At 43.3% G+C, this 25884-nt stretch overlaps 1 protein-coding gene across 3 annotated transcripts in view; it reads left to right on the forward strand.

Moving 5' to 3' along the window:
- RDX (radixin) overlaps positions 1-21599 on the forward strand; it is a 506777-nt gene extending 485178 nt beyond the window's left edge. For all 3 annotated transcript variants that reach the window (XM_069202305.1, XM_069202306.1, XM_069202307.1), the window contains one exon: positions 19431-21599. In XM_069202305.1, coding sequence (XP_069058406.1) covers positions 19431-19595 — 165 coding nt within the window. In that variant the 3' untranslated portion in view covers positions 19596-21599. The remainder of the gene's footprint in view (positions 1-19430) is intronic.
- Positions 21600-25884: the final 4285 nt, after the last annotated feature.

The raw sequence follows: 25884 nt of genomic DNA on the forward strand, positions 1-25884 counted from the left end.
GCAGTAGTAGCTGCTCACCTGCGCAGGCAAAACATACATGTCTTCCCATATTTAGACTGGCTCATCAAAAGTGCAACTGTCAACAGTGCTTTCAACATAATCTGACCACGGTAAACCTTCCCCATCAACTAGGTTTTACCATCAACACAGTTCACTCCCACCTTTTCAAATACAACAATACCTGGGAGCCATCCTAGACTAGCAACAAGGGTAGCTTGCCCCCAATGCTGCCCAGTCAAACCTTCCAAACGCTTCTTCCTCAGTTCCAGCTTCATCAGCAAACATAAACCTCAAAAATAAAAAGGAAAGCATGCCACTTTGTAAGAGGGAACTTTGTGTAGAAATGCTGACCAAAGACTTTTAACAGGGGTATACCAGTGAAGGCTCTTTCTGAAATATTCAGGGCCTGAGTCATGTAGAGCCACGTGGGTGATGCGCCTGGGAGACTGACTAGAATTTTGGGATCCCTAATAGCATACGATCTGTTGCAATCTGCATGGTTTGAAGCCTGTTCAACAAACGTTGTTGCATGCCAAGATAGAGGTTTTTGCAGTAATCGATTTTTGACAGGACCAGAGTAATGATCAATGTTTTCCGGAGTTACTGGGGAATATTTTTTTTTTAATTATCCTTAAGGTGTTGAAGAAGGATGAGGTGAGTGTATTCACTTGAGTGGGAAGTGTCCCCAAATTCTGTGGCCTTCATATAGGAGACCAGAAGAAAGGATCATTACTGAAAAGGAGAACATCTTTCTTGCCCAAGTTTGATTTCAGGCAGTTTTGCTACATCCATCTCCTAACTTCTTCCACGAAGTTGTGGAATCTGATGGCCACTTCATGAAAATCACTTGAGATTGAAACAGTGGTTTGTGTGTCATCGTCGTATGACACCAAGGAGAAACCGAAGGATCCAATCAGGCATACAGGTTTAAGGTTGTAGGACTTGATTATGATACCTGCGGGACACCACAAGGCTAGAAGAAGGGGGCAGAAATGAAACCATTAAAAAATAGATTGTTCTCTGTCTTAGAAGAACAATCTGATTGTGGCTAATGCAGTGTCCTATATCCCTGTGCTGTTTAGGCGGTGTAGTAAAATCTTGTGGTTGAGCGTATCTAAGGCTGCCGATAGGTCTAAAAGGATCAGTCCTGCTTTCCCTTCTTGATTATTACTAGCTCTGATTTTCTCTATGGCAACAATCGGGGCTATTTTCGTTCTAAGCCTGCTTCGGAAACCAAATTGAGGATGGTCTAGAATAAGGTTTTGCAGTGTGAATCACTTCTGGATCCACATGCTGTGGATGATTCTGCCATCTAGTGGTTGGGACCGGAATTCTCCAAAGTAGTAGTAGTTCTTTTTTCTACCTTTTTTCCCTCTACTTTGACGGCCTCCACCATTTGGTGCCTGGGTCCCCCTCTTGTGGTGTAATTTACCCTCCGCTGAGCCTTCCAGTTGGTGGCTATCTTCAGATATTTTCCTTTTTGCCATTGGTATTGGAAGTATCACCGAAGGCTTTTCGACGTGTGAATAAAAGAAGTTGGTAAGTTCGATTTTCATCGAAAAAGAAGGAAAATAAACTGATGAGAAGTACCAGAGGAAGAACTTAGATCAGGTATGTCGAAATTGTGTGGAGAATGCCCAGACTGAGAGCTTGTGCAGACCTAAAACCTTAAGTGCGAGAGACAAAGGCAGGCGTGTTACGTCATACAGGGGCTAAAGACATCACCGTCCCTAAAAGTTTTAAGATATCCAGCGACAAAGAAGAAAATGTCACTGAGGTAGAAGGATCGGATATCGCGATAGCTATCGTTGACATCAAAAAGGTAACTCCCCAAAAAACAGATTTGGGGGGAACGAGGGGGGGAGATCAAATCCAAGAAAATCATCCTCAATTCTCGACCTCAAGGAAAAAGCTGCCGAAATAGAAAGGAAGAAGCGGCTGGAAGCCGAAAAGGCACCAATTTTACTTGGGGAGGTGGGTGGGGGTGCGGGATTTCAACTAATCCCTTTTGGAATTTACAATTCCACACAAGCCACCAAGACAGGAAGATAGTGACGTGGGTATAAACTGAAGAACTAGAACCCCCAACAATGCCAAAGCCGCAAGAGGAATAACTAAAACAGGAACTCTTCTTTGAAGAAGTCCTAGAACGGGTAACAATGGAAATGTTACAGGAAGAGCCAGAATACGAGAGCCAATGGCAAGACAATGAGACAGTTTTCCCTGATGAGGGTATTGACACCTATCCATGAATAGCTTCACCCCCTGATGATATTGCTATGTACAATCAGCTTATTACAAAAGCAGCTGAAAAATAGTGTTCAGCTAGCGGAAAAGAAGGCCCTCTCCTGCTTCCTACTTGAAATACTAATGCCATTTTAAACCAAAAATCTGTTTCTGCCAATGCTCACCAGCTTTCTAGATGTGGCTTTGCATGGCCTCATACATATCGAGTAAGGCAAAGCAGCGCAAGCCGCTGCTTTGCCTTACTGTGCATCAGGGAGGTGTTACATGGGCGTTGTGGTGGGTGCTCCCATGCAACACCCAAGGAATTTGACGCTGCCCCAGATTGACAAAAGCTCTTAAACTTGAGCAGTGCCAAAACCTTACGCCTCCCTAGAGCAGGCGTAATGAAGAGAAATTGTTTAATTTCCCCTCGTTTTCCCTCTTTCCATGTGCGTTGCGTTCTACAGCACATATAAAAAGAGGAAAATGCCTTTCAGGGTTGTGTTTGTGCATGAAGGTGCCCCTTCCTGCACAAAAATAATCCGGCACACTTTGGCGCTAGGCAACAATTTGTGTGCCAGCACAGGGGGAAAGGACAGGAATGCAATGTATTTTCATAAATGCGATCCATTCCTGCCCTTTTTTATTGGTGTAGGGCAGTGTAGCAAGAAGACTTGAGGCACTGCCCTACGCCAGTTCCTCATAAATTATGACCTTTGTTTTTAGCTACACCTTTGACCACGCCCCCACACTCACTGACCTTTGGTTTGCTAAACACTGTTTAATATTATTTCCTCACTGTAAAAATGATTTTCCGTGGGAATTGGGGACGTTTATGATTGTCGATGACGAGTACCACGTTCTAGAAATTGTTAGGAGGGAGTCCTTACACCTAAATAATTTTGAGAGGGGTCAAAATGTTTGAAGACTTCTGTTCTAAATCAAGGCAAAGAGGCATTTAAAGAACCCACTAATTGCAAAGCTGTAACCCCCCAGAGCTGAAAAGAAGTATATTCACTTGCCACAGCAAAAGAACTGGCCAATATTTCACCAACTTTTGGTCCACCCCCAAATATGAAAAGTAAGAAAATGGATCTGGTAGGAAAAAATTAGAGAGCGGGGCGGCAAACCAATGGAGGATTGCAAACTCCAATGCGTTATTAAATCTGTATGCCTGTCAGCAGTGGGATGAAATGGTAGAGCTCATGAGACATCTACAAGAGCAGAACAGAAAAATAGCTGTGGTATTGGCTGAAGATAAGAACATTGCCAATACTTGACTCAAACAACTCTGGATGCGGCAGACACAGCTAGCCGTCAGATGATGGCGGGAACAACTTTCCAATGTCATGCTCAGCTAAGGGTGCTGGGATTTAAACCTAAAGTACAGGCAAAAATAAGTCCCCCATTTGGTGGAGAGTATCTCTTTCAAAATGCTGTAGACAACACGTTACAGCAACTAAAGAAAGATGAGACTGTGAAGTCCATGGGTGAAGAGGGAGCTATTCTAGTACATCCTTGTATCAGGTATTTCAAGGGACAAACTCAGTCGCAAACAACACGTAAAACGTGGCAATTTCATTCACAAGCGCGAAAATGATTTTGGGGATGTGCAAGGGGAAGAGCTCATCCTCAAAGTGGAGGAACAACTTCCTCTAATAAGTGACTCTACCAAATAACAAAACCTCTCACATTCAACACCTGTGGGAGGAAGAATAAAAATCTCCCTTCAGGAGTGGAGGAAGAAAACTTCAGGCATAAACATCATAAATATGGATATTGCATAGAGCTAATAAAAACACCACCAACAAGGGGACCACAGAAAAAGTTCCTCTCGAAAAAAGAGACATCACGAATAATCAAAGAAGTGGACGAATTGCCGGAGCAAAAAGCAACAGAAATAGTGCACAAAAATTAAATAAATTAGGAACTACTCAACATATTTCCTAATACCAAAACCAGATGGATTGTTGCCCCCAATTCTAGATTTAAGGTTCACAAACAAGTTCATAAAAATTCAAAATAACCATTTTGAGGGAAGTCATCCCACAGTTACAAAAAGGAGACTATATGGCAACTATAGACCTCAAAGATGCTTAACAACTGTGCATCCTTGAATCACAAACACTAAAAATATTTACAATTTGTAGTCAACAAAAACATTACCAATTCAAAGTGCTATCTTTTAGAATTAAGTCCGCTCCAAGGATATTTACAAAAAGCAGCTAATTTAAGAAAACAAGCAATTCATATAGACCCTTTCTTAGACAATCGGCTAATAAGAGCAAGTTCTTTAAACAAATACAAAAAGGTATTCAAACAGTCATGTCAACACTGTTCAATCTAGGATTTTCAATTAATACCGATAAATCATCAACAAAGCCAGAGCGGATAATAAAAAAAAATCCTGGAGAAGATTAAAAACACTATATAGCAGAAAGCTTATACCTGCGAAAAAAGTATAAACTCAATACCTCATGAAACTCCTTTACAAGACGGTTCAGTCTCTGACAGTGAGGACTGTGGAGAAAATCTTGGGGAAGATGGCCTCATGCATCCCGCTCATCTCATATGCAAGGCTTCATATGACACTGCTAAAAGAATGGCTACAAAACCAGTGGTCAACAGCTACAGGGAGCTGGGAAGATCTAGTGGTTGTCACGCAAAAGATACTGGAAGAGATGGTGTGGTGGAACAGAACACAGTTGACAGCAGGAAGACCTTTTACACGTCCACCGCCTGCAGTGACCATTACAACAGATACCTCACATATGGGTTTGGGGAGCTCATATGAGAGCACTTAATGTAAATGGTGTATGGAAACAACAGGAAGCAGTTAAACACATCAATGTACTGGAATTAAAACAGTGTTCCTAGCCTTAAACTCCTTTTAAAAAGTGCTTTGGGGAAAATCAACATAAATACTAACACTATACAACAGCAATGTTTTATATCAACAAACAAGGGGTACACTATCATTTGTGCTATCGAAACTAGCACAACAAATTTGGAAAAAGGCAATTCAGAGACCGGTTTACCTCTCAGCAATCCATCTTTCTGGGAAGGACAATGTCCAAGCAGACAAACTAAGCAGACTCATCAACTACTGTTTACTGTTTTATTGACCTATCGAAACATAACATCTCATGGTCCAACAAGAATCATACGTTTTAAAAAGACAAAAATTGAAAATCTCAGTGCAAAATATTTCTTAAACAATAATATACATAATTGTTTCGGAACTCCTCAGGTTTGTAATACTAACAGCTTTAAAACTATAGTGGTAACAAGCCAGCAAATCAAAGTGCACTGTACTATGCTTATCAAAGTGGGGACATTATAAAGACTCAAATAATTGACATAGGCTAACATCATTATAATCTTCAAATTTGTTTCAGATAAAACGTTTTAAAAATCATTCTGATGGTTACAACTACCTGTGGATTCCTCACCTTATGAATTCTCCCAATGCGCCAGCATCCAACGGAAAATCTTCTTCCCAGCTCTCCACGTCGACGAGGATCTCACAATTGCACGGCTCCACGCGACTCCGTCTGACGTCACCGCGCCAATAAGAGGTCCTCGCCGGCGTGCTGACGTCCGTTCCCTTTTTTCCGTGCCTTCAACGCTAACGGTTTTCTCCTAGCTCTTGCTACTGTTGAAGGTGTTCCATCTTGTTTCTGGTTACAATCTTGTTTCTGGTTACAATGTCTCCTCCTAGGAAGTCTGAGTTTAATCCTTGTTGAGAGTGCGGGGGTCGCATGTCGGTTACCGACCCTCATGATTACCTTTGGTGTTTAAGCTCCGAGCATGACGTCGAGGAGTGTGTATCCTGCCAGAGCATGAGTCCAAAGGCTCTGAAGGAAAGAGAAGCCAAACTCTTTTTGACGAAGGCGAAGAAAGGACATAGCCATCATAGATTGTCTTCTCACACTTCGTCGAAGAAGCACAAGAAGCAACGTCATCAGGACTCTCAGCGTCGTTCGGCTCAGAGCTGTTCAAGGTCCAGGTCTCCACCTAGATGGCGCCGTGCGACGTGGGAGGTTAGTCCTACTGTGACTCCACAGCCTCAAAGCCTTCAAGCTGCTCCGGCGCCGTCGGTCTTCGAGGTGGTTGCGCCTACAGAGAGTCCTTGCTTTTCACCTGTGCCGCAGGATTCGGATGCTCAACCGGCGCAAGTGCCGCATGGAGACCAGCGGTATCCTGCCTTCCCGGCTCTGGGAGTGGATCTGGCAGCATCTTTAAATGCCATGTTTAGTATGTTTAATGCTATGGCAACGGCTGGTCCCATGGGTCCTTTGGCATTTACGTTGGGCTCCCCAGCTCCTTACAAGGCGGTGCCGTATATGCCCTTTTATCCGGCTGAGGGTGCAGGTTCTGCGCCGGTGACGTCGCCTCAAAGACCTGCGGCGCCAATGACTTCACCTTATCAGTCAATGCCCATGACGGCGCCTCAGTTGACCACGGTGCCGATGGGATCCGCTCCGGCACAGGATAGCTCCGGGTTAGACCATAGTCTGCTATCTTCTCCTGGTCCGCGTCTTTCAGTCTTGAAGCCGGTGTCATCGACGTCAGCGAATTCTATGTCAACACCAAGGTTAGAGGGCCAGGCTGAGGTCACGCAGAAAAGCTTTAATGCTTTTGGAGGAGCAGGAGTACCAAAGGCAGCTGCTGGAGGAAGGAGAGATTGAGGAGCCCTTGGGGGATTATCAAGGACTTGACTCAGCCAGTGGGCTAGACACTTCCCCGGAATGCGACCTTTCTTCTCCAGGGGAGTTTACGGAGGAGGCGGCCTCTTTCCGTACTGTGGTCAGGAAGGAGGCACATTTTTTGGATCTTCCGTTGCCGGCTGCAGAGGTCAAAACTAATATTCTAACTGAGTTCCTGCATCCTTCTTCGGCTTCAGCGGAACCATTGCTTCCGTTTAATGATGCTCTGACGGAGCCTATCTTAGAGGTATGGAGAAAGCCTGTGTCGTCCCCAGCTGTCAACAGATCTGTGGCAAGGAGGTATAGGGTGGCTTCTGGAGATCCAGGATTTTTGTCGAAACATCCTACCCCGGGGAGTCTAGTTGTTCAAGCCTCATGTTCCACACAGTCTGCACCAGGCTCCTTTCCTGTGATTCCGTCGGACAGGGAGTCCAAGAGGATTGAGCAGTCAGCGAAGAAGACTTTTTTTCTTGTAGTATGGCTCTCAAAGCAGCAAACCCTACCTGTGTATTAGGTACATATGTGCACGCCCTGATGGACACAGCAAAGGCTATGGTTCCAGACCTGCCGCAGGAGGTGCAGGGACAATTTGGAGAACTCCTGTCAGATGCTCAGGCTAAACATATTATCCAGTCTGGTCTGGATTCTACAGATTCGGTGGCCAGGGCGATGGGTACCTCTATCGCTACCAGGAGGCATGCGTGGTTGAGGTCCTATGGCTTTTCTTCGGATGTCCAGTCTACTCTCTTGGACTTGCCTTTTGATGGGGAAAAAGCTTTTTGGTGCTAAAGCTGACTCTGCCTTAGAGCACTTTAAGGACAGTAGGTCCACAGCAAAGTCTTTGGGTCTGCAGGCTTCCACTACTACCCCTTCAAGGTCCTTTCGGAGGGTCAGGGGGTTTGGGCATGGAGCCGTTTACCATAGGAGACCTCAGTCCACAGTCCAACAGCCTCCCATATAGGTCCTTTAAAGGTCTGGGGAGGGTTCGGACAAGATGGGCCACCCAGCAGCACCCTCTGAAGGACAACAAGGGAAGCAGCCCTAGTTTTCTGCCCATTTTCAGCCATACTTCTCCTGTAGGGGTAAGGTTACGTCTTTTTCTCCGCGAGTGGGAGTTAATCACATCAGACTCCTGGGTTCTGAACATTGTGAGGAAAGGATATGCTTTCCTTTTCAGGAGTTTCCCCCTCCCAGCTCTCCCCGTCCCTCGTTTTGTTCCGAAGACCATCTCCTGTTGTTGCAGCTGGAGGTTCGAATCCTGTTATCAAAAGGTGCAGTGGAGTTGGTTCCAGAGCAGGAAAGGGGTCAGGGTTGTTATTTGAGATATTTCCTGATTCCCAAGAAGTATGGTCGATTGAGACCAATCCTGGACCTCAGGATTTTGAATTGGTTCCTCAAACAGAAGAAATTGAAGATGCTGACTCTGGCGCAGGTGCTTCTGGCGTTGAACAAAGGGGATTGGATGGTGTCTGTTGATTGCAGGATGCTTACTTTCATATCCCTATACTCAAGTCGCACAGGAAGTATCTCCGGTTTGGGGTGGAGTCGCAACACTACCAGTTTGTGGTCCCTCCGTTTGGTCTTACTTCAGCACCTCGAGTCTTCACAAAGGTGATGGCGGTGGTTGCAGCAAGTCTCAGAAGGAAGGGAATATCAGTATTCCTTTACCTGGACGATTGGTTGATCAAAGCCAAGTCTCCGGAGCTTGTGCTGCATCACTTGCAAATGACAGCTCAGTTGTTGTTTAGTCTAGGGTTTTCGATAAACGTGCCCAAGTCTCACCTGGAGCCCTCACAGCGCCTCCTGTTCATAGGGGCAGTACTGGATACAGCACTGAATTGAGCCTATCCTCCGCCTCAGCGGATTCTGGACATCCAGGCGTTGATTCCAGTGTTTCAAAGTGGAGCGGTTGTTCCAGTCCTCAAGGTTCTATGCCTGCTCGGTCTGTTCGCTTCTTGCATTCTGTTGGTCACTCATGCACGTTGGCACATGAGAGCTCTCCAATGGTGCCTCCGCAAGCAGTGGTTTCAATACAAAGGGGATCTCAAGGAGTCGATATCGATCTCCAGATACTCTTCAGCAGATCTCCGATGGTGGGCTGTGGATGGCAACCTTTCTCAAGAAAGACCGTTTTCACTACTGCCTCCGGTGGCCACGGTCATGACGGATGCTTCCCCTCTAGGGTGGGGCACTCACCTGGGAGACCTGGAGAATCAATCTGTTAGAATTGCGGGCGATATGTCTGGCTCTCAAGGCCTTCCTTCAGTCACTTTGCGGTCAGTCAGTTCAGGTCCTGACAGACAACACTACCGCAATGTGGTATATAAACAAGCAGGGAGGAGTGGGGTCGTACCTTCTCTGCAGAGAGGCTCTGCGGTTCTGGTCCTGGCTTCAGGTCCATCGAATTTGCTTGACAGCGAATCATCTGGCCGGAATGCTCAGCGTACATGCGGACACTGTCGACATTTCTTGGCCAATCACAAGTGGCGTCTCCATCCGGATCTAGTCCTTCACATCTTTCAGATGTGGGGTTCTCCAAGGATAGATCTGTTTGCCACTCGGGAGAACGCTCACTGCCTGTTGTTCTGCAGCCTCCAGTATCCAGGGCAAGGAGCTTTGGGGGACGCGTTTCAGATCTCTTGGTGCAACCAGCTGCTTTACGTGTTTCCCCCATACCCTTGATTCCTCAGGTTTTGAGGAAGATTTGCCAAGATCGGGCTCAGGTCATTTTAATAGCTCCGTATTGGCCAAGAAGGGTGTGGTACACAGACCTTCTCCAACTCTCACTGTGCTCTCCGCTCCGTCTCCCTCTCAGGGCAGATCTCCCCTCGCAGTCGCAGGGGCAGGTTCTACACCCCCACCTCCAAAGCCTGCACCTTCATGCCTGGAGATTTAACGGGGCAATCTGAGTTCTTTCTCTCTCCCACCAGAGGTAGTGGATGTTATTTTATAGGCCAGGCGACACTCCACTAAGACTGTTTATGCTAGAAGGTTGGCGAAATTCGTGGCTTGGTGTGGAGAGAAACAAATTGATCCTTTGCGGGCCCATCTGTTTGATGTTCTATTGTTTGCATTAGCTTTAGCATAGAAGGGTTGTGCAGTTGCTACTGTTAAAGGCTATTTGGCGGCACTGTCAGCCTTTCTTTGCCTTCCGGATCAACCCTCCTTGTTTAAATCGCCTATTGTTACTAGGTTCTTAAAGGGTTTAACTAATACATTTCCTCCCACTCCTTTTCTTATGCCTCAGTGGGATCTGAATCTGGTTTTACCTTTTTTAATGGGTTCACCGTTTGAAACCATGCATTCTTGCCTGTTAAGAGTTTTAGTTCTTATGACGGTTTTCCTGATAGCTATAGCATCGGCTAGGCGTGTCGATGAGCTTCAGGCTCTTAGTGTTAAACCTCCTTTTACTTTACTCTTTCCTGATAAAGTGGTGCTGAAAACCAGGGCGGCTTTCCTACCTAAAGTTGTTACTCCTTTTCATATGGGACAAACCATTACCCTTCCATCTTTCTACCCTGCTCCTCACCCCTCGAAGGAGGAAGAGAGGCTCCATCGTTTGGACCCCAGAAAGGCTCTCAGTTTTTATATTGAGAAGACAAAAGACTTTCGCTTGGAAGACCAGCTATTCGTGGTAAATGTAGGAAAGAGGAAGGGCAGAGTGGTCCATAAAAGAAAGATATCCAGTTGGGTCATTCTTTGTTTCAAGGTTTGTTACTCGTTGGCAAAGAAGGTTCCCCCTGAGGGTATTAGAGTCCATTAGACCAGGGATAAGTCCGCCACTTCGGCCCTGGTTAGAGGGGTTCCAGTGGTGGATATTTGCAAGGCAGCAACTTGGGCGTCCTTCCACACCTTCGCAAAGCATTATTGCTTGGACTCTGAGGTTAGGAGGGACGGCCATTTTGCACGATCTGTATTGCAGGATTTCTTGGTGTAACCAGTCAAGCACTCACCTCCAAGTGCGGTACTGCTTTGGGAATCCATTCATAAGGTGAGGAATCCACAGGTAGTTGTATCCATCAGAAGAGCAAGTTACTTACCTTCGGTAACGCTTTTTCTGGTAGATACATTAGCTACCTGTGGATTCCTCACAGTCCCACCCGCCTCCCCGTTGCCTGTCTGGTCATACCAAGGCTTTTGTTTTACAAGTGTATATATGTTTTGGTAATTATATCTATATATATATATAAATGATGGTTATAATTGTATTGCATCATTATGGTTTTATGTATATATTCGTTTGAGCTATTGTAAGGTCGGTTTTTACCTGTTCGCCTCAAAGGCACGTAAAAAATGGGTGAAAGTGACGTCAGCACGTCGGCGATGATCTCTTATTGGCACGGTAACGTCAGACGGAGTCGCGTGGAGCTGTGCAATTGTGACGTCCTCGTCGATGTGGAGCGCTGGGAAGATGATTTTCCGTCGGATGCTGGTACATTGGGAGAATTCATAAGGTGAGGAATCCATAGGTACCTAATGTATCCACCAGAAAATGCGTTAACAAAGGTAAGTAACTTCCTGTCTAAGGCTGGGCTAGTGACCATGTGCAGAACTTTGCAGATATATCATTATGTAAACATTGATGATGATGATAAAATGGAAAGTTTCAAATTCAAGCTTTTAAGACAGGGCAAATGTGTAGTACTAACAACTTTAAAATTGCAGTAATAAAAGCCATAAATCCAAAGTGCACAGTACTATACATATTGGAATGGAGGGCATAAAAATACTCAAATGGCGTAGGCTGTAACAAATTAAATCTTAAAATCTTAAGATTTGTTTCAGATGAAACCATATACAAACCATTCCAGCCAGAGGGTGAGTTAGTAATCATATGCAAAAGCATGCAGATATAACAATGTGTAAACATTGATAATGGTCCAGTGACAAATGGAAAACTTCAATTTCGGGCTTTTAAGACTGAGCCAATAACCCTATTCAAAACAACACAAACTCTTTTCTTGAACAATCCCATCCAAATCCTATGAGAGCTCTGGACCATTACAGCCAAAGGTTCTTATTCTAAGCCGTCCCCCCACCAAGTGCTTTGAGGATAGTTTAGAAACTGCACTTACTGCCACTGTAGATGTATCATTTTTACAAATTCTATAGGCATTGGCACGATTGTGGATAAGCAAAGTTTTGCAAAGTGGAATAATCCATTTTTTCCTATGAATCTTGTATTTAGGACAGAAAAAAATAAATGTTCAGTTGATTTAACGCATGATTTGCACAATTTGCATTTGTTACCTTCAGGGCTGTTTGGTGACCATCGGGCGGTGAAAGCATTAACAAGTAGGATACCATATCTAAACTGGAAAAATAGGGAGCGAGTATAGGCAGGTCAAAAAAAGTTTCAGCACGTGACTCCTGTTTTACAAGCACATTTCTGATGTTAGTCAACCCAACCCACTCCTCTGGAAAATCCGATCATTTACCTTCCCCCAATATCTCTGCTTAACAAGCTTGGCAGTATTGTTGGGACTGATTCAGGGTTCCCCATAACTGGGGGAAACCCAATTCAACCCAAACGGATTTCATTTCCCGCAGCCAATCAACCTTATCTAAACAGCTTGAGTTCCCTAATAAGTCTGATTGTCTTCCGGAGCCGAATCCAATATAAGACTCATCAACTACCCACGAGTGGAACTCAGTCAGTACTCAAATAGATATTCAGATGGTGGGGCACACCAAAAGTTGATTTCTTCACAACAATAGAAAATGCAAAATGCCAAAACTTGGCATCCAAATTACCAATCATAAGGGAATGCCCTTTTGGTAAGCTGATCATGGATATTTGCATATACCTTTTCTCCAATACCTTTGATCAGCAAATGCAAGCAGGACAAAATGACTCTAATTCTTATTACACCACAGTGGGCAAGACAGACTTGGTACTAAGGACTAATAGAAATAGCCAGAGGAAACATTCAGAAATTACCAAAACAACAGTTTACTGTCAGTAAACAAGGTCAAAGTTCTTCACCGAGAACCGGAGACATTAAGTTTAGCAGTATGGCTCCTGAAGACTTAGAATTTGCCCACCTGCATCTGCCAGAAATATAACAATGGCAGTGCTCAGAGAAGCCAGAAGGCCAATGAGAATGATTTGCTTATTGATGAGAATGATTTGCTTATTGATGAGAATGATTTGCTTATTGATGAGAATGATTTGCTTATTGATGAGAATGATTTGCTTATTGATGAGAATGATTCACTTATTGATGAGAATGATTCACTTATTGATATGAATGAGTCATTCATTGGTATAAGAGGATGAGATCTTTTTAACCAGAACACAAAGGAGCCTACAATACTGAGGTATCTCACTCATCTTTTGGATTGCAAGCTATCATATGCTTCCTTAAAGGTACATTTAGAAGTCATCATGGCCTATACAAGGGGACACTTAAAGAAAAGCCTCTTTACTTCCCTTGTAATTAAAATATTGTCAGAAGGAGCACAAAGAATAGCACCACCCAGAAGGGTGCCTGCTCCAGCATGGAAGTTAAATATGGCTTTAATACAATTGATAGAAACGCCCTTTGAACCTCTTCACAAAGCAGCTTTAAAATTACTAATGCTAAAAGCAGCTTCTCTGGTCACATTGACATCCTTGCGTAGAGTAAGTGAGTTACAAGCTCTCACAATTCAAGAACCTTATTTGCAAATTCACAAGGACAGGATGGTCATGAAAACAGACCCGCAATTTCTGCCTAAAATAATATCAAATTGTGACATTAATTAGTCAATTCAAATTCCAAGTTTTTTCCAAGAACCAAAAAAACAACGCTGAGAGAGCATTACACACGTTGGTTGCTAGAAAGACAATTACGTATTATATAGAAAGAACAAAAACAATCGGGAAAGCAGAACAATTGTTTGTATCCTTTGCAGAAAATAATAAAGGACATCCAGTCATCAAAGGAACTATTGCAAAATGGATTTCTCAAACTAGAAAATTGTCATGCAAGGGTGGGAGCATGGTTAAGTTATAACCCAAGAGCACATTCAACACACAAAAAAGGAGCAACACTAGCTTTTCTAGCAAACATTCCACTGCAGGATATTTGTATAGTGGCTGCATTGTAATCTGTTCATATTTTCACAAAACATCATTGCATAGACATTCAAATGAATAAAGAAGCTGAAGTTGGATAAAAAGTACTGAAACGTTTATTAACCAATTTAAGCTCATCTTTATCTCAACCTCCTCAACAGGGAAATACTGCTACACAATCTATGCACAGCATATGAGTCCAGAAATGATTCACATTGCAAAACAAAATAGCTTCTTACCTGTAGGTATGTGTAGTTTTGCAGCTTGAATAATTTTCTGGGTTCACCAGCGACCAACCCGCATCCCCAAAAGATGAGACCAGAGGGATGAAAAAGAATCTGAAGATAACGACCAACAGGAAGGATCAAGGGAAGGCAAATAGCACCACAAGGGAAGAATCCAGGCACCAAATGGCGGAAGCCGTCAATGCACAAAAAAGTAGAAAAGGGACTGCTCTACGTTAGAGAATTCTGGTCCCAACCACAAGATGGCGGAATAATGCACAGCATGTGAATTTAGGAAATTCTTCAAGCTGCAAAACTACACCTACAGCGAAACTATTTTGCTGTTTTCCAAAAAAAAGAGGTAAGTTGCATATTTCACCACTTTGGCCAGAAATGGGAGACGAGATATTGGATGATAACTGTTCGTTTCAAGGGGGTTAAGTATAGAGATTTGTTTTTTTTTTTAGATGAGATAGAAAGGTGCTGCTTTCCAAGCTTTTGGAAAGAATCCCATTGTGATCATCTCACTGTAGATCTTCGTAAGGTGAGGCACTACAGTCTTTGAAGCCATCTGTAGTTGTGCTAGTGGGCATGGATCTGATGGAGATCCAGATTTAACCGGTCCAGTAGCATGCTATCCTGTTTCAATGTAAGAGGAGAGAATTTGTTATGTGTTACTTACTTGAGGTGCCGTACAAACTTTATTAGAAGTGTGACAAGCTTCTTCATTTGAGGAAAAATATAATGTAGACTTCTGCGATTTTATTTTGAGAAATTATTGCAGTTTGTTGCAAAATAATTAATTGCTGATTGACAGGTTGGTATTATTGAAATTGGTTAGGGAGTAAATTGTAATCTCCCTTCAGATTTTTGGCCTATCTGGTTTTCTGTCTTTAAACCTCTTCTCACTTTGCTCCTGCTAACCAGTAGTAAGGTGCTTTGGCTTCTCCTTTAACCATGTTTGAAGTGGCTTACTCCTAATTGGTATATTCACCTTGCTTATAAGTCCCTATTACATGTTACAAGGTGTACTCAGGACCTGTAAGTTAAATGCCAAAAGTGGACTGAAGCACCTATTGTGCCTTTCCCTACATATGCAGTGAAAACCTGGCTTCAGGCCTACCGTTGTAGCCTGCCTGTTGTAGCGATAAAACTATAAATCTCCTGCCAAAATAAACCATTTTGACAGGTCAAAACCTTCCTTCTAAATATTACTAATTCACCCCTATGAAGGCCTTATGGCCCTCAGTGCAAAGTACATGGTATTTAAAAGTAAGACATTTAATGCTATAACGTCCTTATAGTGACTAGCACCCAAAAGCTATTTTCACTGTAGGAATGCTGGCTGGTCAAAAGAGAAACATCAGGAAACAAGATTAAATATTAATTCTGCTGTTTCATAATAGGGACCAGCTGGAAAATAAATCAGTAACTCCTGTATAATATTCATTAAAAGCCCAACGCAATGGTAAAATCTGATTTTTAATAACTATTAAGGAAAAGTAAGTTTTAGAAAATTACCTTTTTCTTGCTTGACACTTCTAAGGCCAATTTTCATTGGACCAGTTGGTGAATTGAACACATGAAAGGTGATTGGTGAAATGCTTGCAATTTGTCTAACAAGTGGCAGTTCCCGGGGTTACAATTCCAACCTATCGTTCTTTTGCTCACCATTCCACCTCAGTTCGGACCCAGCCATATGCAAATCAGTCTTGATCTTGCTGATCATGGGAACAGTCTGGACCTCCCTGAGCTAGAAAACAAGCAACCCCTGACCAGTTTTGCCGTAGCTATGGGCTCATCAGCCAGCTACAGCTTGGTTCCGGTTGGAGTGAGCATGGGGCCCAAGTCTGAGGAATACCCATGCCACTAAGGGCTGTACATGAAACATGCAAATGGTGATGGGAAGAATGCTTGCAATTTGTCTAACCACTGGCAATCGCTCAGGAAAGCGTCCTGACCCATTGTTCTATTGCTGACCATGCTACCTCAGTTTGGACCCAGCCATATGCAAATCACTCCTAACCATGCTCCTCATGCAGACAATCTAGCCCGAACTGCCAGGCTAGGTCCTGCCTGAACTGGAGCACAAGCAGCGCAGGACCAGTTTCATCATAGGTATGGGCTTGTCAGTCGGGTGCAGCCTGGTGCTAGTGACAGTGAGCATGGGACCCTCTTCTTGGCATACCCATACCACTCAGGGCGTTACATTAAGCACACAAAAGGTGATAGAACCAAGCTTTACCCAGCTGAAGAGCCCTTAGCTAGGGTGTTACCGGTCCTGGGTTACTTGTGTTCCAGTTCAGAGAAGACCTGGTCTGACCTGCTGTTGGTCTTTGCTTGAATGAGTACGATCCCCAACTACTGTTCCTGAGAGATTGAAACTGTTGGCTGTGCCTGGCTGGACTTCTCCTCCCACTCCTGAAAACCTGGGACGTAAAGCCTTTCAGCTTCAATACCTCAAGAGAACCAGGACCAACCTGCCATGCCGATCCGCGCAACTTGTGTTGCTGCTGGGCTGAAGATTAAGGTTTGTCCTGCTGTACGGTTCTCCGCAGTAGCAAATCGGATTCAGCTGGACCGCGTGGAAAAGGTGCTGTGGAGCCCTCCTTGACTACAGCCTTGCCCTGATGAAGGATTCCAAGCTCTGAAAAAGTGACTAAGTGCAAACGTACAAATCCTAACCAGGCGAAGTATCTAGCTGGGGAGAAGACTTCCTGGGCGCGAAAGTTGAATTTCTCCTACTCTGAACTTTCCCTGCCAAAACCAACAGCTTTATCGGGACTATGCCCAACAGCTTCTGACCTCCTTGAGTCCTCTCTGGCTAGAGCCTGCTGCTTTGCCTCTTAGAAGAGCTTTGGCTTTCATTTCGATATTAAGGCTCAAAGTAAAATCCCTGACCGTGTTGAACCTGGTTCTGTATAGGACTCATTGCATTCACCCTCAAACAGTGCCCAAGTCCTGGTCTGCCACGACTAGTTGCCGCGTTTTGTGACTTAACTCTTTTTGCACAATTTTATATTTTAAACTTCAAAAATTCATATCTCACATTCCCCTTAGTGGGTTTTTTTCATTTTTTTGTTTGCTCTATTACAATGTACTCTATTTTTCTAATTCGGTTTGGGATTTTTATTGTGTAGTTTTGACTTTCTAACTGTTTTGGTACTGCAAAAATACTTTACACATTGTCCTAAGGTGTGCCTGTCTGCACTGTGCAGTAGCGACTGGGGAGAGGTGTGGGGGCTGAGGCTCATTTAGTGACTTTAAGGGTTCACCCTAACAAGGATTACGATTGTTACTTGAGGTATGTAGTCACCTTCTTCAACTGATAACCCAGTTTCTTACAATAAGTATGTACTAGTTACTTACATAACATTGTCTTCATGCGTTTTGATTGAGATCTTTCTTCTCTGAGATTGTTACCCTGTCTGATCTGGGGCTCTGTTGTGTGCTTGTGGCCATGGTAGTGATGCAAGAACAGCTTGAATTGCTTTCAGCAACAGAACGCTCTTGCGATGCCACTCTTGCACCAAAAGCCATAAACAGTACTCTGTCTTCTGTATGTTAAGGATGACTTTTGTAGCGGCAGCCTTCAAGCTGCACAGAGCAAGTCTCTTGAAGGCTGGTGTGTGGTGCGTTTCTTAGGACTGGAGAGATGGACTTCTTTGCCTCTGCCCCTTTGGAAAGCAAATGGATATAGAAAAGTGAGTATTCGTATATCTGGGATGCTGCAGCTGCGTGAAGTTAGAAACGTAAAGGGCCTCTACAAAGAAAAGGTGTTGGTAAAAAGTGAAAAGTGGAAATTAAAGAAGTGGATAAATACAATAATCCTCTTAATGGTCACAAAATATGATAAAAAAGCTGCACTGTCCCAGACCACCTCGTTCATTGCTAAGAGATGTGCTTGAGGGGAAAATGCAGCCTTGGAGCTCCGTCAAATGTTAAACAACTTTTCAAACGAGAATTGGCAAAGCCAGTATCCCTTGTCTGTGAGCGATGTGGGCTTTGGCAATGTGCATTATTACTAGATGCACCGCCGTCCTTTTATTTTTATATTTCTTAGCCATGTTGCTATGCAGCATGGCTACAAATAAATTCTTAAGTCTGCAATGCCCATGCTGCACGTCATGAACAAAAGGCAATGACCGAGCCAGCTGTCTAAAAGGAGAGTCGTGTTGCCTTTGCCATGCTTGTTAGGTCTCACCACAACACCCTTGTGATTCTAAGCTAATCAGTTAATTCTCCCATACGTGTAAATTAAAAACAAAAATGCGTTTGGCAAAAAAATCGTATCCTTTAATAAAGAAAGTAATTACACCCCCTGTCCATGATTTAGTGAAAGTTCATTTGGAATCAGATAGTCTATGGCACAATAAACATCCGTCTTAAAGGAACTTAGGGCTTCTTTGAAGTGCGTGTGGCATAGTAAAAGTGCAAATAGTAAGAGGTTTAGTAATGGTCACACGAAAGAAGAAAATAATAAAAGTAGTGACTCGATCTCAGTGCGATCAGTGGAAGGACAGCAATCAAGCTGAAGCATTTAGTCCATGCTCCAGCCGAAAAGAGAGGAAGCAAAGCCAGCATGCGCTGACCAATAAGAAGGCAGCAAATAAGAGTGACAGTGAAGCTAGCAAATGTTAAGCAGTGGGTGGGCTGCAAGCCCCTCGTATGCAGTATTTCTCGCAAACGATACCTACAAAGGTACAGTCATGTGTTCAGGTATTGCTCATACTATTGTAACTTATGCTCCCAAAGATCGAGGACCCAGTACTCAGCTTGATAGAGCAAGGCATAGACTAGTACTCTGTCAGGATGCTTGTAGTACCTTGCATGTAGCTGCACTGCACGATGAGCTGCATCTAATACAACACCAGGTATGTGGGACTCATTGGACACCCGGCCCACCAGCCTTTGTGCACAGTAGTAATAATACGGCTACATTATCCTTCAGCAACCATTGACGGCAGGTGTCATATTTATGATATATTACATGTCTTCCCTAATTTTATTTCATTCTTTAGTTTTGTCACAGCACTAAACATGGTTGTCCTTAAACCTCTGGGCAGTATTCAGGGCAAGTTGTTTTAAGGCACTAATGCTATTTTTTCCAAGAGTAGTTCACACCTATCTTTTGCAAGAAACTGTTTGAGTGCAGACCTTCTCAAATATCAAGGTTCTTACCGTAATCTTATGCTTTTCTCCTCCCCGTAGGCACTGAGTTCAGAGTTGGCCCAAGCCAGGGATGATACCAAGAAAACACAAAACGATGTCCTTCATGCTGAGAACGTTAAAGCGGGACGTGACAAATACAAGACTCTCCGACAAATCCGACAAGGAAACACAAAGCAGCGAATTGATGAATTTGAGTCTATGTGAGATTTTTTTTTTTTATGTGTTCTTCGTAAAGCTGAACCGCCGGCAGAGGAAAACAAAGCAGGCCTTTGCAGATCTGAAAGGATCACGCCCCACCTTTGCCAAAGCACTTGTACCAGTTTGACTGTGGTGGTTAATAAGACAGATTGTCATAAAGCCATTAAACAACCAGGCCTTATGATGTCAGCTTTCTGATCCATGAATGATCTCATATCAGCTGTTCATTTGCATTGCTGTGGTTCCTCCTCTTGAAGATTGGCACGAATTATTATTGCTGACATATGTAAAGTGTTATTGAAAAGAATTTTAACAAGACTTTTTATGTAGCCTAGACCCAAAACTGAAGTATATGTACACGGTATAATTTTATGTTTGTTTGGTTTCCCAGCATAACACGTTTGATGCTGCTGATATATTCTTTTAATCATTTTACGCTTTTATTCCCCTAGCAGAAGTGCTTACTGTTTCATGATCTGTCATCATTGAGAGTTTTCTGTGCCTGTCTTTTCAAAAAGGTCTAGCTGATAGCTGTTCTAAGTGACATTTTAACTAACTGCTAACTGCACTGGTCTCGCTTTGACCTGTTGCTTGTAATCGATACCTACTCCGGTATGCAGAATTACAGGTGAGACTGAGCACAGAGCATTACATCAAAAAGTCAAGCCAGACCTTTCTGCCCAACGAGGATATAAAACCATCACTCCAAGGGAGGGGGCAGTTTACTACCTCAATATTACACAGGTGATGACCAGTTCTTTAAACATTGCTCTCAGACTGCTTGAGTGTAACTTTACCAATCTGAAGTGTAATACCTTAGGAAGTTACTGACCTTTTTACTTTTAAGATTGCCTTTAATCGTAGCATATTTTTATAGCGCTAAGCATTGTTTGTAAAAGAATGTGATATTAAAATATCACTGGTACTATATCTTAAGAGAAGTGTAAAATATATGTTTGCGTATGGGAGTTTCCGTATTAAATGCTTAACTTATCCAGCACATGCCTGGGAGCATAACTTTGCTTCTCAGTGGAGCAGAGCGTAGGATACTGTGTGGCCTTGTTTATAGTATTAATTAATAATGGTCTGTTTCCTTGATGTATTAAAGATGAGGTGGAAAATGTCTGTTTACAGAAATGACTTCGTTTTCAGAAAATTAAAGCTTATCCTGGTTTTTCGTTCGACTAACAATCTTCAATTCTTTCAAAATACTCACTGTTGCATTTTCAGAAAGAAAAGCCTTACTTTCTCTGAAGTTGGTTCAGCTCTATTACGTTCGGTATTATGCACTTGCAAACAAGCTCTTTTCAATTCCTATTTCACAGTTTCCATGCTGTTAAATGTCTTTCATGTACAATAGTCAGGTTACTATGGAAAAACATGTTGCGCTTTGGCACTAGGCCAATTTTGTGCTAAGAAAATATTATATCCCAGTTAGTTTGCTGGGTTGGAAATGCAAATACGTAGGTTAGCCCTAAAGCCTGGTGTCCAAATGTCATGCATATGCTTCAGTACACTGCCTTGTGAGAGTTGTTTCTATTTGCAGTGCCTCTAAAGAGCAGGAAATATCACAAGATTTGTACTTTGAAGCATGAGCGTGTATATCTGCAAAGTGTTTGCCATAGCAGATGATATACCGTGCTCTGAAATGTGTGTGCAAAAATATTCTTATCAGTGTTGAGAAATGGTGGTTGTTGCCTTTTGCATTTGTGATCAACAATTCCAAGGCTTCATTGTCGATACAATCCATTGTCGCAGCTATGTATTTGGTGAGCAAGGAAGACTGGCCATTTGTAATTTATCCATTTTTACTAAAGGCTAACTGGCTTTACTATGTCTCCCAAGCAATAGAGGGTCATGCATTGCTGCAATATTTTACACAGATTATTTGAATATAAACATGCTTTTTCCGATATCATCATGTTTTACTAGGTCCAGTTAAGCTGCAGTTCCAAATATCTTACACCACTTTATTGTTAACAATAAAAACATACAGTTCCTTCTTCCTGAGATTTGCTGTCATGATTTAAATGAATGCCTTTTAGAAGCAGAGTTTGAGGCTGCAGTATGTCTGTCATCTAAAAAACAACTTGCCAGTGACTAAGTTAAATGATGTATCTGATTGAGATTTCTAGCTGCCAATTCCTTACCTTTGAATTCTCCCCAGGCGCCACATTGGATCCAGAAGATTTTCATAAGCAGTACCCCTGAGGGCCGGTAGGTGGTGTATATAGGCTCTGCGTCTGTCGTCGACAGTCTCTCCTGGAAATAACATCGGAGACCAGACTAACTCAGCTGAAAATGCCTAGCCGATCATGAATGGCGTCTCCATCCAGAGCTGTGATGCAAGGTCTCTTTCAGCAGTGGGGAGAGCCTCGGTTAGATCTATTCGTCTCCGCAGAGAACGCAATGTTAGCAGTTTTGTGTGTTGGAGTTTCCAAGGCGGCAGTCGCTAGAAGATGCTTTTTGTCTCGAGTGGAGTTCAGGCCTCCTGTACGTCTTTCCATCCATACCACTAAGACAACTGGGCCCAAGTAATCCTTGTGTTCCGGACTGGGCACAGGGTGTCAGGTAACCTTGATCAGACTGCCCCTTCAGGAGGAATTTCTGTTGCAGCATCAGGGGAGGATTCTACACCCAAACCTTGCACTCTTGACCTTCTTGTGTGGGGATTGAGCAGCCGCAGATGACAGCCTTTGACCTTTCTCCCGAAATCTGTAACTTAATCTTGTCAGCCAGGCATCCCTCCACAAAAACAGCATACAATGTTTGTTGACCAACCCTTACCCCCCCCTCCCACTCTCTGAAGTCCTCTTCTTCATTCTGTCTCTTGCCCAGCAGGGCTCTACTCTGGGCACTCTTAAGGGATATTTGTCTTCTATTTCTGCTTTTTTGCTGTTGCCTGATAAACCTTTTTGTTTAAGTTTCCTATTTTCATAGGTTCCTCAAAGGTCTCACACATCTTTTTCTTCCATCTCCATTCATTACGCCCCATTGATATCTGAATTTACTTCTGACTTTTTTGATGCGTGCTCTCCACAGTTGTCCTCTCAGGCTTCTCCCGTTGAAAACAGCCTTCCTTGTGGCAATTGCATCTGCCCACAGTGTGTGTGAGATGCAGGAATTGTCATCTAAGCCGCACTACCTTTCTGTCTATCCTGAAACAGTGGTGTTTCGCACTAGGGCCTCTTTTCTGCCAAAAGTGGTAACGCCCTTTCATGTAGGCCAAATCATTACCTTGCCTACTTATACTCACTCAACACCCTTCTAAGGAAGAGGGGAGACTCCACTGCCTGGATCCAAAAACAACGTTGGCGTTCTACCTTGATTGTGCAAAAGAGTTCCAGGAGGATGCCCAAAGGGTGTGTGAGTACGAAGAAAGGTTGAGTAGTGCAGAAGTGGACCATCGCCAAAAGGGTTGTACTCTGATTAAGATCTCATTAAGATCTGCTATGCAGAGGCCAAAAGCAATCCCCAGAGGGTTTGCTCACTCATTCTACCCGAGCTAAAGCAGCAATCACTGCGTTACCAAGCAGAGTTCCAGTCCTGGACATCTGCCGGGCAGCAACGTGGACATCTCTGCACACATATACCAAGCACTACTGCCTGGACAGTCAAGTCTGTAGGGATGGGCACTTTACCCTTTTGGTCCTGCAGGACTTTCTAGTTTGAGCTTGGTTCGCAGACCCACCTCCGGGGATGGTATTGCTTGGGTATCTATTCAAAGGTAAGGACCTGCAGCTAGAAGTCCCTATCAGATGTACAAGTTACTTACCTTCGGTAATGCCTTATGTGGTAGAGACTATAGCTGCAGATTCCTTACAGACCCATCCATCCTTTACAAACTGATATCTAGGGGCAGGGACTCCCCTTTCAGGGTTTCAGTTTTGACACACCAATAGTCTGTGTTCTTTGTGGCTCCGCACTTCTGGCATGCAAAGTCTTAAAAAGAAACTGAGGAGGGCTCTCCTGGGTGGCTCCTGTATTTTTCATTTTCGGCACGGATGACGCAGACAACAGATGTCAACACCAGATGCCAAGCCGATCAAGGCCACCTACTATAGCGCAGGAGTACTTCTCACGAAAATCTTCCAGATCCAGTTTGATGCCTGGGGAGAATTCAAAGGTAAGGGATCTGTAGCTAGCTATAGTCGCTATACGATGAGGCATTACCGAAGGTAAGTAACTTGCTCGACAACTGTAGAAGTCCCTAGGAGAAAAACATAAGGTGGAGATGTAGCCTAACTTTTTTGTATTATGTTTGCTCTTGATATAATACTGAGTATATACCATCAAGATTGTCACTTGGTGGTGTGGGATGCAGAGGCTGATCTTGTTATAGTGACTAAGGCAGCACTAAAAACTAGAATATCTTCACTTCCTGTAGTACTGGAGACGGATGATTCTTGTATGCTGAAAATCAGCCTTCATAACTCCATTACAAAAGAACTCCATTCAATAGGGATCCTGCTCTCCTACATAACTTCAGTCCAGTTTTTCTTTCCAGAAAATAGCTGTGGCTTCTCGGCTACAGGGTTTTGTAGAATAACATCTGCTTCTTGATCCAGATCAGGCAGGTTTTGATACACGTAAAAGTACAGAACTAACTGCGCTGTCAGCTTTGGATGACCTGCAATTGGAGACTAACTCCAATGGAGCCCTAATTTTGTTCAGCCTTTGAGTAGATTTCAACACCATCGACCCTCACTTAATCATTCAACGTCTGTATAATATGTATTGCCATGGCAAGCACTTGTTAGGCTTACCTCTTTCTTAACAAGACAGTCTTAATCTGTATGAGTCTGCTTGCATGTCTTTTGTGTACATATCACAAATGGCACACAGCTGGTGATCTGGCATGTCCACCAGAACACCTCCAAGCTGTAGGTTTACCTGTCATTTGCTTATCTGATGTTGGCTGGCTGTGAACCATATGAAGCCTAATCCAGAAAAAAACGGATTTTTTTTCTTTCCAGTGGTGCCTCTCCATAATGAAACAATTGAGTGGCCACTGTCTAAGCACCACCCCTTCCAGTTAAGGCTGTCTGGAATGTAGACGTTTTCCTTGGTGACAAGCTTTTTTGTGAACCCCTAGTTAACAGTGCTGTCAAGATCCTGCTTCACCTCCTTTATCCACTTCACTCGCAACATCCTGTTCCTATGGTTAAGGTTGAATTTGGTAACATGTCTTTGGAAGATGCAGAGGAGACCTTCATTTGTCTCCAACTCAGCCACATTGTGGACGGCAAGCTGGGCACATTGACAAAAGAGCTTTTTTTATTTATTTTTTATTTAAAAAAGAGTATTGCTCATCCCCTGCACTTTGGCAAGTACATAGATCCCCAATATAAAGGAGTATTCACTTTCAATCTGTGACTGTCCACATGGCAGTTTAAACTCATCCTCCTTATTTTCTTATGGTGAACTACAAGTGGTATATTCATCCTCACTCCCTAAGATCTTCAAATGTATTTATATTACTTATTTCCACTAATGTAAAGCCTGTTCCAGAGAAAAGGCATTTTGCATCGCTACTGCTAGACTTAGGACAGAAGCTAAAGGCCTACTGCCCATGTACATCCTTGCGGTTTAATGTTTTCAAACTCCTGCAAACCCTTAGGGTTTTTAAGGCCAGAAGAGGGGGAAGATCTTCTGTGTTTGTAACAGAAAAACTAAGGAACTCGCTTCCAATTACACTCTGTTTTGCTCCCTCTGAATCATTTTTTAGGAAAAGCCTAAAAATGTTTCTTTTTAGTGCTTAGGTCTGTTGTCTATGGGATTGGATGCTTGTTAATGTCTCTGGCTCTATTGCAGCTAGTGCCACGACACTTCCTTGGAAGCAGCTGCGTACTTTAAAACTCCTATTGTATTACCCATCTAGTTTCACACCTAACCTCATTTGTCTACTTTCAGAATGCAGCCGCTATAATCTGGCTTCACACTTTCTAGTTCTAAGTCAGTCATAGTTTTATATGACCATGAAGCTGTCTTCTTTGTCAGCTGTACGAAAAACCTGTAACGTAATAGTAGCAAGATGAGTTATTGGCTCTTAGCTGGTTGGAAAAACATTCCATGCAATGTCTAATTGTGCAACGAATGCTCTGCTACCTCTTATCAAACTTTTCTGCACCTGACAACCTTTGGCAGAGAAGGAGGAAGTTAGTTGCTGGTTAGTTTTGTGTAGTTTTTTTAGGAATACCTGTCAGCCTAGGCCGAATACTGGTGGACAGTACAACGTACCTTTAAATCTACTCTTCTGTACAGTGGCGACCAGCATAGGGACTGAGTTATGGAC

The sequence above is a fragment of the Pleurodeles waltl genome, chromosome 8 (assembly GCF_031143425.1).
Source record: "Pleurodeles waltl isolate 20211129_DDA chromosome 8, aPleWal1.hap1.20221129, whole genome shotgun sequence".
In the NCBI taxonomy this organism is placed as follows: Eukaryota; Metazoa; Chordata; class Amphibia; order Caudata; family Salamandridae; genus Pleurodeles; species Pleurodeles waltl.